The sequence below is a fragment of the Dromiciops gliroides genome, chromosome 3 (genome assembly GCF_019393635.1).
Source record: "Dromiciops gliroides isolate mDroGli1 chromosome 3, mDroGli1.pri, whole genome shotgun sequence".
In the NCBI taxonomy this organism is placed as follows: domain Eukaryota; kingdom Metazoa; phylum Chordata; class Mammalia; order Microbiotheria; family Microbiotheriidae; genus Dromiciops; species Dromiciops gliroides.
In genome coordinates, this window is record NC_057863.1 from 456,716,592 (window position 1) to 456,732,501 (window position 15,910).

General features: G+C 38.8%; 1 protein-coding gene and 1 non-coding gene across 3 annotated transcripts in view; both read left to right on the forward strand.

The window, feature by feature from the left end:
- Window positions 1–15,910, forward strand: part of RBMS1 (RNA binding motif single stranded interacting protein 1) — a 276,072-nt gene that overhangs the window by 194,576 nt on the left and 65,586 nt on the right. For both annotated transcript variants that reach the window (XM_043994399.1, XM_043994400.1), the window contains exon 3: window positions 5,296–5,354. In XM_043994399.1, the coding sequence (XP_043850334.1) occupies window positions 5,296–5,354 (59 nt within the window). The remainder of the gene's footprint in view (window positions 1–5,295; window positions 5,355–15,910) is intronic.
- Window positions 10,074–10,179, forward strand: LOC122752186. The gene has a single exon (XR_006355979.1). It is a non-coding gene; the product is annotated as a U6 spliceosomal RNA (small nuclear RNA).

Below are 15,910 nucleotides of genomic sequence, written 5' to 3' on the forward strand. Positions count from 1 at the left end.
TTGTGACTACAATGGAATGGGATGAATCAAAGATGACTGAAGTTTTCAACTTGGAAGTCTGAGAAAGTGATAGTTCTGTGATATAAAAGCATAAAACTATGAGATTAGCTGGTTTGGAAGAAGAAAATGGTTTTCTTTTGGCACATGTTAAATAGCTAGTTAAAAATGTAGAAGGGAACCATTGGAAATAGGAGATTAGAGATGTGAGGATATGAGGACAGGACTTCAGATAAAGATGAGATTCATCAGTGTAGAATGAGTGAGAGTTAAATTAATGAGTTGCTTTGAGAGGAGAGCAGAAAGACCAAGATAGATCCTTCAGGAGTTAGGAGGCAAGAGAGAAGGCTAGAAGGACCAAATCAGAAAGTAGGAAGAGTTTAGTTGGTCAATAAACATTTGTCAGATGCCTACTGTGTTCCAGGTACTATGCTAAGATTTGGAGATACAAAGAAAGGCAAAAGACAGTCCCTACCCTCAAGGGAATTGCAATCGAATGGGAGGAAATAACATGCAAAAGGAAGATAAAAGCAAAAATGTGGGGGAAAGGGAGAAGGTACCCAGAAGGGAGGTGAAGAGAAGTACCAGGGAGTATAACCAGTTGGGAAATGAAGAGATACCTGACCTGGGTTCCTTCCTTAATTGGAGATTCTGGGAAGAGAGGTCTCCACTCTGCATTCAGAGGAAGGATGGGGCCCCATGGGCCCTTACTGATAAAGTGTAAAAACCAAGAACCTCTATCATGGAAGCAAAGGAAGGAGGAATTTCACAAAGGGTAGTCAAGAAGAATCAGAACAGAGGAAAGGTCAGTGAAGCACTTGATTTAATTGGGAGTTGAATTCAACTTCATAGAGGGCAATGTCTTTTCTTTGGGGCCTACATCTTGAAAACCATCTAACCACAGACATTATAGGTACTATTACTATAACTGTCATTCTGTAAGGAGTCTCTCTAAGAGCACTTAGAGTTTTACTTGTTTTCTAGAAGGACTATTAACTGTGATAGCTGAAGAGAGGTCAGAGAAAAAAATACTAAGATAACTTATTTTCTAAGAGAAACAGAGTTCAATCCTTATATTCAAAGAGACATGGAGTGAATTCTCAAAAAATTACTTTAGTTGGTGCCCTAAGAGAATTGAATGGTAGGGTTGTTTTTCCAGGCATCGAGATGTCTGCAGTTGCAGTGATAGTTAATGTTGATTTTGAATGTGAGCTTTCACACAACTGATCATAAATACTTCATGTCTTGGTTTTATTGTTTTAAACTATTAGACAAAATATAAATAGTAAATTTGATGTTTATGCCTAAGGGGTTGGGAGGAGGGGTGTGAGTGTGTGTATATGTGCACGTGGATACACACTCATAAAATGGCACATAATGGGGCATATTGAAGAGTTTGGAGAAAAGAAAAATATGGAACTTATGTAGGTTAATTATAGTTACTTCCCCTTACTCTTCTGTTTCAGGATAAAACATTCTCCACGCAAATGAAAAAGACTAATTTCTCTATCCATATACTACAACCCTATCTACTTCAGCCTCTGCTGAAGAATGGAACAAGATCCTTCATATTGCCTACAAAGCCATAATTGTTTTTAGAGACAATACTAGAAAATCTTAAACAAAATGGAAGCAAAGATTATATACATGTGAAACTTGCTAATGTTGTCTTTAAAGAAAATATCTTAAGTGTTTACTATATGAATAAAAAAATTTTTGAAACAAGTAACAGAACTTTCCCTTCATAGGTTAAACACAGAGTAAATAACACCCTTCATTCACATTTATTGCCTTTTAGTCTCAACATCTGAATCAAGTCAGACTGGTTTAACTAGCATTCCATTCTATAAATCGGATAAGAATTGGGACAAAGGACTTGATTATAAAAGGACTAAGTTTTAGTTAAATTCATATTAAGTTTGTGTAGTACTTATGTTATGATCAATGAACAATTATCATTCGATGTTTCTTGGCATATAAATTGGCCACTGGACTGCCTGACAAAACATGGCGTCAGATTGGCTAAGTACAGTGCAAACTTGTTTCCAAAGAAGTCTTCAATAGTGGCCAAATGATCATTTTTCAGAATTGTCTAGAGATTTACCTTTATATGGGAGTCAGAGAAGATGTTTTCTGAGATCCCTCTCCCTGCTAACAGTCTCTGATTTTGTGGACAAGTACTTTGGAAAAAGCAAAATACTCTAAGACCTGGTCATTGAAATGTTGGTGTTTGTCTATCTTGCCTTTGTCATTCAGATCAGTGAACAGCACAGTGCCTGGTACACAATAGATGTTTAATAAATGCTTGTTGCCAGAAAATAATTCTACTTCCCTATTCCTCATAGGAAATATATCTGGCTTGGGAGTGAAGCATGGACCAAACCAGTTGAGTAGTATAACCAATACAGTTGTATTGGCTTCCAAGTAGTACATACATTATTTGCAGTCTGAATAATCTACCTGTAGGTTATGGAGATCTGACTGAAATTTTATGGTATTGGTGATGAGAATTCAAGTAAATTTTCCTTTTAGGTTTGATTTTTTAAAATTATTTTTTGTATAGCAGTATAGATGTTGATGTTTTTATGAACTCATGGAATTTCCCCAGGAAATTTGGAGTTTATATACTACTGCCTCTTGAATTGTTATCTAATTCTCATATTAATTTCATTTTCATGCCTAGATAGTAATCATGATTATGTGCAATGCAGAAATAAAATAGGGGGAGGGAGAGGGAAGAACCTGTTGATAGGTCAAAGCAACCATTTCTTAGCAATGCATTGTTCAGTTTTCATTCATTCATAGCCTCTTAAAATTTATTTTAAAAATTAAAGTTATTGAACACTCTGCATCAGTCAGAATGGTTCAACATCTTTTCCATTTCCTCAGATCTCAAAAAAAATCATAAGAACACAATATATAAGGGATGATTGTAAAATGTTTAGGGCTAATAAAATAGGAGATAGATAAAGAGACAATAGAAATCATATGGTTCCCCTTCCCTCACCCTCATCCCTATCTCCAGTAGGTTCCAGAGATACAAATAAAAATAAATGTATATTAATAGAGCCTTTGGTAGTTGTCTAATTTGAGCCTCATAACCTAAGCGAGGGAGGTGGTACAATTATTATTTTTCCCATTTACAGATTAGGTACTTGAGGAGGCCCAGAAATGTCAAGTGACCCATCCTGCCCCTGTTTTGTGTCCAAATCTCTTTTTGTACCACGTTGGTCAGTTACCTGGGACAGATCCCACATCAATTGTATTTCAAACTAGAAAATGCTATTCTTTTCTTTTTTAAGAAAAAAATGTTGTCAAATGTATATCTGTAAATGTATTTTTATTTAAGAATCCAGTGTAGATACTAGGGCCTTATCTATATTTCCTCTGTGAGAAGTTATGGTTTTATTGAACACTAATTCCTCATCTGTAAAATTAAGGCATTGGACTTATTGATCTCTAGCTCTTAATTTTTGTGATCTTTGCTCTATTAACAGTCTGGACATCTTCATTCTGTAACGACCACACAGTAATAGCATTTCTTCTCTACATTTGATTCTGTCTTTTACAGTAATTGAGTGAGACTTTGTGTTAAAATTCAGTTCTTAAATTTCATATTTTTAAAAAACCAGTTTGTTTTTTTAAATGGCACACTGAGGAATTTGAACACTTTACATTGAACTGGGAAAATTAATGATTCCCTACTGGTCTATTTGCATTATTGATTACATTAAGAATCTGTAACACATTCTACTACCCATTCTTTCTGTTCTGTATATGTAAAAGATGTTTTAAATAGGCTGCTCTGGATGTGTCTGAGAAAATCAGGCTTTGTTTAAGTATCTAGGAGTATTTTAGTTTTATTGGTATGTGAGGCATGAAAAAAATAGGTGATTTAATCTCTATCTGTACCTCTACATGTTAGTCTATACATTGTCTTTATGAGCTGCTGTAGCAATGAAATGAATATGTTTTAGAGGGGCTCTTTTCATAATGGCTTGGCTATATAGAGTATTCAGTTCCCTAGACACTTGTAAGCCCTGTCTTCAGATGTGGCTGTCTAATTTGATAATGCTATTAGAACAAAATATCTTGAAAAGGGTTATTCCTTTTAAATGTTATGCTGTTGTCCCAGAACTGACAGGTAAAGCATCCCCTCCCTCAAAACTGAATTTCAGAATAAGAACTGGAGATTCAAATTTGAAGCCAACATATTTTGGTTCATTTAGCTCTGATTTATTTTCTTTTGAGACTAGGGCACTCTATATGACCCAGGCTAGAACTCCAAAGCCTGATCAGGACTGAAGCTTTGACCTGCACCGTTTTTGACTTGGTTTATCCCTCCTTAAGTAACCTCATGGCTCTCTACTTCTGGGGGCTTAACACATTAATGCTAGACAGACCTTGGATGAGATTTAGCCCTATTGCACCTCAGAATTCCTAAACTCAAGCAATCTACCAGCCCTCAGCCTCCCTAGCAGCAAGGACTGTAGACATGTGCCACCATATCCAACTTTAGTTTGTTTTTTTTAATTTATGGGATAAAACAAGTATTTTCATAACATGGTATAATAAAAAAGATTATACATGAAACTGCAAATCCATTATGCACAACATAATATTCCTTTTAAATATATTCCACAGTTTTTGTGTAAATTAATTTTCCCCTTTTTATCCCCGCCTCCAGATGGCTACTATTAGACACAAATAGGAATATATAGAGAGATATATGTAAAATTATTCCAAACATACTTCTTTTTATTAGTTCTGTCTCTGGATACAGATAGCATCTTTGTTCTTAGGTCTTTTATAGTTAATTGGGATGTGTATAATACTCAAAATAACTTATTTACTCAGAGTCATTCTTCTCTCTTTTTTTTTTTCCTGGGCTAATGAGGGTTAAGTGACTTGCCCAGGGTCACACAGCTAGTAAATGTCAAGTGACTGAAGGCTAGATTTGAACTGAGGTCCTCCTGAATCCAGAGCCAGTGCTTTATCCACTGTGCCACCCAGCTGCCCCCCTCAAAGTCATTCTTAAAACAATATTGTTGTTACTATATACAATGTTCTCTTTTTTCTGCTCATTTCACTCTTCATTATTTCCTGCAAGTCTTTCCGTGATTTTCTAAGATAATTGAGCTCAAATTCTACCCCTGAGAAAAACCTATTTTGTATATAACTTTGTAACAGAAACAGTCAGATGTCCCAAAATAATTGGAAAAAATGTTCTCAGTGAGATTTGATGTTTTTAAAGGGTTCTATGAATAAAACTTTGACTTTCTCTCTTTTTTGTTTCAGATACGGAAAAATCGTCTCCACAAAGGCAATTTTGGACAAAACAACTAATAAATGCAAAGGTATCTTTTCACTTGACATTTTCTAAAGCAGAGCCTCATGACTGATTGAAATGATGGGATTTAAGGTTGAGCTTTAGTTTCAAAACCACCTCTGTTTGGTGGGAGGGGACCCCAAGCCTTATTTATTTCCAAGTTTCTTTCTTGCACAATAACAGTGTATTGGTTACGTTTGTCCCTAGTGGAGTTGGCTGGCTGCCCAACAGCAGCAAGCCCTTTGCCAGAACTTCAGATTTGACTCCAGTGAAGTTAACATGCCAAACACTGGTTGGCATTTAGCCCCTTGCTTTTAAAAGGAAAATAGTTAGAAAACAGCTTTTTTTTTTTCCTGTTCTTGAGAAGATTAGAGCTGCTTAGTGAAGACCATTCTGCCATACTAAGAACCTGAAAAGATTACATATTGTGCAAATTGGCTCTATTAATTAGAACAGAGTAGTTTTAAGCTGTACTTAATTACATGTTTCAGTACTTCCAATTGTTCTTTGCTGTATGTCTATTGAATATATTGGTGGTAAGGAGGGGAGAATCATTTTCACTGACCAAATTATAATAGAGAAGGGGGAGGTCATAGACTTCTTTGAAATACCCTGATGCATTAATTTAGTGCACTGACCTTCTGTATTCAGTGTAATTAGGATGATCTCATCTAGTTTCATGAGTAATTTAAGTGGAAGACCAGAAGGGGAGGGGCCTAGGAGCTTACACTCATGCTTTCTGTTCCAGGCATTTTGACAATAGGGAGCATGATTTCTAGGAAAAGAGAAGAATGGAGTCGATTGACTTTTCAGTATAACCTCTGCCCCCATGAATGGGAATAAAGTTAATAGGAATAGTCAAGAGAAGCAAGGCTCTTCTCTTTAAGCCAGAGCATTTTAGATAATGGGCTAAGTAGCAGCTTACAACAATCAAAAAAGGGGGGGGGGGTAAATCTGCTTTTTCTAAGAAAGTGGGCATTTTTTCTTTGTACTGAAATGGGGGTTGAGTCGTATTTCTGTCTCTTCCTCAAAGTTCTTAAAATTAAAGAAGCATTTTTGAAAAAAATCTGCAAGCAAGCCCAGGTATAATTGTGTATCTTTTTTTTTTTTTTTTAGTGAGGCAATTGGGGTTAAGTGACTTGCCCAGGGTCACACAGCTAGTAAGTGTTAAATGTCTGAGGCCGGATTTGAACTCAGGTACTTCTGACTCCAGGGCCGGTGCTCTATCCACTGCGCCACCTAGCTGCCCCTTGTGTATCATTTTAAAGAAGTTTTTGATGTAGTAAGAGTTTTGAAAAAACATGTAAAGCTGATTGCGAGGATCCATTTCTTTTGGATGTTTCATATATATAAAATTTAAGAGATGGCATTGAATAGTGCATGGAGATCTAGCCTTGAAGTTAGGAAACCCTAGAGGCAAGTCACTTAAGCAGCTCTCCCACTATGTGGGGTGGGGGGTGGGGAGGTTGTCCCTTCTATCAGTGAAATCGTGGCTCTAGGACCTACTCCTATCCCTAAAAAGTATAATAACAGCTTAAATTTCTAAAATAGTACATTACAGTTGCAAGGCTCTTTTTTTTTTTTTGTCTTTTTTCCCCCGGGGCAATGGGAGTTAAGTGACTTGCCCAGGGTCACACAGCTAGTGTCAAGTATCTGAGGCTGGATTTCAACTCAGGTCCTCCTGAATCCAGGGCCGTGCTTTATCCACTGAGCTACCTAACTGCCTCTGCAAGGCTCTTTTAAACTTATTATTATCTCATTTGATCCAATTGTAACCTCTCCCAGAATCTCACAATTGGAAAGATTTCAGAGACCAGTTAGAACAACTCTACCTGAACAAAAATTGTCTTTCCATCATTGCCAACAAATATCCATTTGATTATAAAACCTGTGCTAGGAAATCTACAGGCAGAAGGAACCTTCTGGATCCTAAGGCAGCCTATTCCACTCTTAGCTCTCAAATATGAGGAAGCTTTTCTTTTCTCAAGGCCAAGTTTGCCCTTATGAGTTCTAGGAAGAGTTCCTCCTCTTCCATCAAACAGTACTTTAAATATTTAAAGATAGCTATTATATTTGGGGATGGGGGTGGCAATCTGTTAGCCACCAACCAGATTAACAGGCAGGAGGAGGCATCTGCTAAAGCCACTTATGCTCTCTGTAATCATGGAAAAGATGAAGAGATAAAGACTAAATAATAGTACAGTCAAACTTGGAGCTGGTTGAATAGCTTGACCCAAAGAGTCATTGTTAATGGGTCAGAGTCCACTTGGAAGGAGTTTGCTTATGGATTTCCCAAAGGAGCTGTCCTTGACCTTGTTCTTTTAGCATTTGTATCAATGATTTGTATGAAAGCATAGGTAGTGTGCTTCTTAGATTTATAGGTGACTCGAAAATGGGGAGAAGAGCTAACACCACATCAAAGAGTCAAGATCCAAAAAGATCTCAACAGAGTAAGATAGTGGACTGAATCTATAAATTATGGCCACTTACGATAGCTTTGGGAATGAGGGCTTTCTTTGTAAATTCAGGTTTTCAAATAGACACAGTTATTTCTTCCCATTTCACTTCCTTCTTTTGGTGGCAGATGTCTCACCAAATAAATGATTATTTTAGATTATTCAGCATTCACACTAGATACTTATGAGTCCAAAAGAGATTTATAAAAAAGACTTTTTTTTATGGCTGGCTGAAAAGGGAAGGAAAGAGCAGCAGTCCTTCAAATCTCTTTCTAGATTAGCATAATGATATGGCAGCCCCCTTCCAGGTACCTTCTCACTTTTCCCTTTCATATAAGAAACATCTCACCTCTTATATGTTAGAGCAGGGTTTCAAGACAGTGATGAGTGGGCAGTAATGTGTTATCTATTTTCTCTCCTTTCCAATCTATTTGGAATCTTTGAACACAGGATTTGATGGAAGGGTATAAGAATATAGGATTGGAATGTCAGCATAAGAGTAGATGAAAGGTAATATCAGGGGGAAGGCAAGTATTAGCCAATACACCATCTCTGCCCTCAAGGATCTTACATTTTAGTGGTGGGGGGAAAAACCCATGTAAATAACTTGGGTAAGCATAAGAGTAGATGAAAGGTAATATCAGGGGGAAGGCAAGTACTGGAAGTACAGGAGTGGAGGGTGGAGTGGGAAGGGGACCAGGAGAGATCAGTTGCCTAGAGAAGGTGGGATTTGGGCTGATTTCTGAAGGAAGTTGGGGAAGTTCAAAGGTGGAGTGGAAAAGGAACAGCTTTCTGGGCAAGGTAAATAGCTCATGCAGAGTGAAGAGAGAGAGTCCTGTGTGTGAGGGACAGCTAGTAGGGCATTATAGCTATAGCATAGAGTATATGTAGGTGAATAAAATGCAAGGAGATTGGAAAGATTGAAAGGGACCTAGTTGTAAAAGGCTTTAAATACCCAACAGAAAATTGTATATTTGATCCTGAAGTTAATAAGGAACCACTGGAGTTTGTTAAGTGTGTGTGACAGGGAGAGGGGGAAAGAAAAAAGGAAATGAGCATTTATTAAATGGCTCCTATGTGCCAGACACTAAGCCATAAGCGCTTATCTCACTTGATCCTCATAACAATCCTGGGAGGTAGATGCTATTATTATCTCCATTTCACAGTTGAAGAAATTGAGGCAGACAGCAATTCAGTGATTTGCCCAGGCTCACGCCACTAGTAAGTTTGGGAGACCAGATCTGAATTCAGATCTCTCTCATTCTAGGCCTTGTGGTCTGTGCCACCTAGCTACCTGCCCTCAGAGGTGGTCAGACCTGTGCTTTAAGAAAATCACTTTGGCAATTGAGTGGAGGATAGAGTGAGGAGAGATGAGGGACACTAATTAGAAAGCCGTTACAAGAGTCATGAAGTGCAGTGATGATGACCACAGGGTGGTGGCTGTGTGCATAGATTTATAGAAGAGATCTTAGGAGTGTAGAAACAGTGAGACTTGGCAAAAGATATGTGGTAAGCATGAGTGAGGAGTCGATTACACCAAGGTTGTGAGCCTGCGCGATTGGGAAGATGATGGTATCCTACAGGGTAATACTGAAGATCAGAAGAGATAAGGGTTGGGTGGAAAGTGAATTAATCCTAAAACTTCACTAGAGATCTTCAAGCAAAAGTTGTCTGTTTTGGTGTTTTTTTCTTTTTGTTTTTGGCGACTTTAGAAAAGATTCTTGTTTAGATTCAAATTGGATAAGACATTCTTTGCACTCCAAGTTAAATACCCTTGGTTTCTTTATCCCATCTTCAAGTGGTGTGGTCTCTCTTCAACATCCTCATTGCACTTTCATTTGTCGGTGTCCTTCATAAAACAGAACAAAATGCTTTGGATCTAGTCTGCCTAGGCCAGAATAAAGCAGAACTATCACCTCCCTCAACCTGGACACTTGCCTTTCCTGATACATCCTGGAATACTTTTTTGACTGTGATGTCACATTGTTGACTTATACCTTTTTTCAGACAGTGTTCTCTTAACTATGAAATCCTTATCTTTTACTTGTTAAACCTTTTCTTTTTAACACTAATGTAGAACTTTATATGTCCCCTTTAAATTTATCCACTTAGATTTGGTCCATCATTTTTGCCTATTAAATATTTTTGGATTCTGATTATCACTCTATCACACAGCATCTTTGCAGTCCCTTCCAGTTTAATGATTTATTTAATTTTGCCAAATTTAAGAATTAAGCTCACTAACCTAGGTTTGTCAACTTTCTGCTCTCCCTTAAACAGTAATGAAGGTTGTGCTCACTTTGGCAGCACACATACTAAAATTGGAACAATACAGAGAATATTAACATGGCCTCTGCCAAGGATGACATGCAAATTCATGAAGCGTTCCATATTTTTTAATTGGAAATTGGAAATCTTTTATAAACAAATGCTGAAAACTAAAAAAGTAATGAAGGCCTCATTTTTTTCTTTACCAGCATTTGTCATGTTGACCCACTAGCTTCCCTTTTTTGGGGGGTTGGGGGGAAGCAATGAGGGTTAAGTGACTTGCCTAGGATCACACAGCTAGTAAGTGTCAAGTGTCTGAGACTGGATTTGAACTAAGTTCCTCTTGAATTCAGGGCCAGTGCTTTATCCACTGTGCCACCTAGCTGACCCCCCATCTTTCAAAGATCATTGTCAGTGAAAAAGAAAAAGAACATTGTCAGTGAAGTGGCATATACATGTATGTTGTGCGGACCAATTTTTAATTGGGGAGTGTTAGCTAAGCGGCTCACCGCAATATTGGGGCAAGGAAAGAGACCAGCAGCCTCCCTCAAAACAGAACAGGATTTATTTTAACAAGAATGAACTTTAAAAAAAAAAACAACACAAACAGTATCAGTAGGAACAAGGGAAAGGAAATAAAATGGGGAAAGGGAAATTATACAACCTGAAAAAGTACCACCACCCAGGAATCAGCTGAGAATATGCAGCAGAACTCCTGTCACCTTCCAGCATCCAGCTAGAATGCCCAATTCTCCTCCCCCAATCCCAGAAAAACCCCACACAGCCCCAGCCAATGGGATGGCTGCTCTGACAGTCACATGACTGCCCTCACTAGGCTTCCAATCATTATAATTTTGCCAGGCCCATGTACGAGTTGGTGAGTGGTGATGGTGTGAGGTGCCAGCGCCATGGCAATGGCTACAACCAGTGGGTGGAGCACCGTGTGGTTTGCGGAGCCCCAGGCCAGTGCACGCTGAGGCATAAAAACCTCAAATTACAATTAATTCTTTACAGTATGTATATATACACATACATGAACATATATGTGTGTGTATATATATGTGTACATACACATATATTTGTTGTTATTCTTTAACTCTGTACAGTGAAATTCATGTGGACTTTTAAAGCCTGGCTTAACTGCCAATTCTCATCTTGGATATATCCTATGAAATGCTACTCTACTGATACTTTTCTTCCAGTGTTGTTCTTGCTTCTCTTTGTGGTATTTGGCTTGGCAAAAATGTGGGCAGTTTTCTCTCTCCCCCTCCCTTTTTTGTTTAAAACCTTCTTGTTCAGTGAACTCCACCCTTGGCCAAGAGCCTAATATTCCTTTTAAAGTCATGATCCAGACATCCAAATCCCATTCTCAGACGCTATCTTCTTTATTAACCTCTTCACTTTACTTCAACTGACAGATATGATGAAAATATCTCCTCTACCTCTTAAGTCTTTAGTTTCTCACACAAAATATCATCGTCCTGGCAAGTTCCTTTTGGTGGTATTATTCTCCATCCCCATTCTGCAAATCACTAGAAACAGATAAGAGTAGTCAGGTTTGTCAGGCCTCAGTAGACTTTCCCTCACATTCAAGATGCGTGTTCAGAGAAGAGAGGATTTCCTTTTACCTGTCGTCTTCCCCCTGTCTCTTCATTCTCTGTCTCTCTGTCTCTCCCTTTCTGTCTATCTCTCTCTGTCTTTGTCTCTCTGTCTCCTCCCTCTCTCCCTGTCTCTCCTCTTTCCCTCTTTCCCTGCCCCCTCCATTTTTCATGTAAGGTTGGTATATCTTATCCTTGAAATTACTAGCTAGGCAGGTACTTGACTACCCCCTTTTAAGCAAATGACCCCTACATCCTTACATACAGCCTTAATCTCTCTTCCCAAGTTTATTCCTGCATCACTGCCTATTAGACATTTCAATTTGTATGTTCTATGGGCATCTCAAATTCAACATATCCATAAACCCAAATCATTATCTTTCCTCCCCAAGCATACCTTGTTTTTGATCTTTCCCATTTCCCTTAAGGGTATTACTATTACTATTCTTCCATTCATGCAAGTGTAACAACTCTGTGTCATCCTTGACTCCCCGTTCTCAGTTGCCAGATCTTGTTGTTTCTGTTTCCACAGCATCTCTTAAGATAGGCCCCTTTCAGGGGCAGCTAGATGGTGCAGTGGATAGAGCACCGGCCCTGGAGTCAGGTGGAGCTGTGTGACCCTGGGCAAGTCACTTAACCCCAATTGCCTCACTAAAAAAAAAAAAAAAAAAAGATAGGCCCCCTTCAGCTCATATAACCACTGTCTAGTTCTGGCCCTCATTAACTTATGTCTGGACTATTGCAGTAAGCTCCTCATTGGTTTTCTTGCTTCAAATCTCTGTTCACTTCAGTCTCTAATGTAGGACGTGTGGGCTGTTCAGAGGGACTGGCACCTCTGGTGCAAGGGCTTGCTAAACCTTTTTCAGGGCTGGTCATCTGTCTTTGGTGTCTACCTGTCAACCAACTCACGTGTGGCTCCAAGAAGCTGTAGCATGTGCAGAGGTCACCCTGGTAACTCATCTTGGCAAATGGACTAAACCAATTTGAGGGTAACCAACAGGCCTCAAACCCTTTGGTGAGTTAGGGAGGTATCTACCCCAAGAAGGTGAAGATTTCCCCCAGTAGAATGGAAAGATGAAAATAATTTGTTCCAGTGGCTGTGAAGGTGCCTGACACAGGTGCTACAGAGCACTTAGAGCTTGGTTAGACATGGAAGACACCAAGTTCATCCACTGCATCCTGAGCTATCACCCATCCTCTCACCTTTTGTCCTGCTACTGGATTTTTATGACTTAGGAAGAGAGGGTGAAGAGGTTGACTTTGTGCGACTCTGCCTCACTTAAATCCAGTTCACAAGTCAAGATATCCCCCCATAATGCCATTGGTCCTCTTTGAAAATGAAGGACAGGGGGCAGCTAGGTGGTGCAGTGGATAGAGCACTGGCCCTGGATTCAGGAGAACTTGAATTCAAATCCAGCCTCAGACACTTGATACTTACTACCTGTGTGACCCTGGGCAAGTCACTTAATCCTCATTGCCCCACAAAAAAAAAAAGAAAAGAAAAGAAAATGAAGGACAAACAATAACTGGTTTTAACTCACAACACTTCATCTTCCTACTATACCATTGCACTGGGTGCTCCTCCATTCCTGGAATTTTCTCCTTTTTTACCTTGCTTTCTTAGAATCTCCGATTTCTTTCAATATTTAGTTAAAATGCCACCATCTACATGATATATTATCCTGATTTCCCCTTTTCCCATTTGCCAGTTCCTTCCTCCCCAATGTGGATCTGCTTTATCTGTGTGTTGTATATACCTAGATGTGCATGTCATCGCCACTATTAAATGAAGACTCCTTGAAGGCATGGAGTGTTTTGGTTTTTTATTTCCTCATTGTCTAGTACAGTACCTGGCACATAGTAGGCACTTAATTAGTGTTTATCAATTGCTTGATGGTGGTATGGGCTAGAGAAAGAAAAATGTTTCCTTCAACTTGGCCCACAAGAATTACCTATAACTCAAGTTTTACATGCAACATTTATTTTAAATAAAGAGAAGATGCGATAGAGCTGGAACATGGGCCAATACCAGAGTAACATTCTGAACAAATGAAAAGAATGATATAGAGAGGTTGGTTGCCTTGTATCATTCATTCTTCAAATGATAAGTCAGATAAATCATGGTTACTACAGAATATGAATTAAGTTCTGACTTCAAGTCCAGTAACCTTAAGACTCATTCTCTGTGGTCAGTGTTACTTATTAGTGTTCATAAGACATTTCTGTTTTAATACCCCAAAGTTTGTTTGATTTATCGATTTGGACCCTTGGAGTTCATTTATAATATTCTCACATCATTTACATTAACATTCATCTCAGTTTCTCAGGTTCACTGTTGTTTGGTTGCTTGTTTCTCCTGTGCTGTATTTAATATATGTCCTTTCATTAATATTTCATACAGAAAATATCACGAATATGAGGACATTATGTTTTTTCATTCCCCTCCCCCAAGCTATTTATCATTGACATATACTTCTCCTTATAAATAAGCCTAGTTTTTATGGTGTTATCATTATCATAAACTGGGATTTTTTTTTCAAATAATCGACAAGTATATAAAATATTTTACAAAAGTTACACTTTTTGCCTTTGAGGAACTGGTAATTCAAATGAAGAGACAAGTCAGAAATAGCACATAATAATCTCTAATACGTCAATACTTTGGGTATTTTGTTGTTTCACTGGTGTGGCAGATCCTTCCACACATACAACTAGTAGCCCCTTGACACCTGAGTGACTTTGTGATTTACTCTAGCCAAAAAGAAATCATTATCTCATAGTAAGACTGATCTTCCTTACATATAATGATGTCAAAACCTTTCCATGGCCTCCTATATCCTACCCAGTGAAGTTAAAACTGTCTGACATTCAAGTACTTGTACATTTTTGGCACCTTCCTTCTTTCTTCCTCTTCTGCCACTCAGCATGATCTTGGCTCCAGCCAGAGTGGACTTCTGCCATTGCTTATAGTGTCTTATACTCAGAATATCCTGCCTCTACCTCTTCAGTGTGGATAGAATTCCTACCTTTCCTTTAAAACCCAACTAAAAGATTATTTTGTCTTAAAAGTCTTCCTTGAGGGGCAGCTAGGTGGCACAATGGATAAAGCACTGGCCCTGGATTCAGGAGTACCTGAGTTCAAATCCGGCCCCAGACACTTGACACTTACTAGCTGTGTAACCCTGGGCAAGTCACTTAACCCTCATTGCCCTGCCCCCCCCCAAAAAAGTCTTCCTTGATCTTGCTTGTCCCCATCCCCCAAACACCTCGAAGTACTTCATATAGTCCTTTTCTGTACCTACTATGTCTGTGTGTGTTTGTTGGATTTTAAAATTTCATTTGATAAGGAACTCCAGGTGATAAAGGATCAAGGGAACATACTCAGTGTGTGTCAGGGGTGAAACTGAACCCAGATCTCCCTGACTCCAAGGCCGGCTTTCTATTGATTATAATATAGCTGCCTTTCACTTCTCTAATGTGGATGTGTATGATACCCACTCTAAGTTCCAAGAGGACAAAAACTCTGTCTTAACTAGTCTTTGTATCTTTCCCAAGACAGTACTCTACATTAGGAATTTAATAAATGTTTATTGAATTGAAATGAAATCTCTGGTGACGTGTCTCTCTGAACTGAACCCAATCATTATGACCAATTTCTCCTGTGGTAAAAAAATTTTAACATTTGGTTAGATAATGGAGAGACACCAGTTTTTTTTTTAGGACCACCCTTTTGGGGAGGACATGTTGGGTTGGGGAGTGTGAGAAGTCCCTTTGTGGTCGCCAAACTGTGAGATTAAAATTGGATATTAGATCATAAATCTCCCCTACTTAACCTTTCCCTTAATTTATCTCCCAGACTAGTAAATGGAAGAAGCTTCTGGTTTTCTAGTTAGAGCTTTTATTTTATGGTAGTCACAAGGTGATGTTGATTAGAAGGATAGGAAAGTAGAAATACAATACAAATCATCTTAAGTCTAGGCTTAGTCTATATTCCGTATAAAACTCACCAAAACCCAAGGCCACCTTTGGGGAGAGAGACCGAGTCAAGCACGTGCTGTTAACCGAGAGCCGGGCCGAGTCAAACTCCAGTCAGCATCTGTCTGTGTAGTGCAGCCAGGAAACCAGCAGAGCAGGAAAAGAAAGGCCCCGCTTCCGTTCTCTCCTTGCCTTTTAAGCTCACACCCCGGAAGTCAAGTGCTCAGCAGGCAATCTGGCATGCATAGCTCATGCTGTTGGTCTCCTCCCCAAAAGGGTGGTCCTAA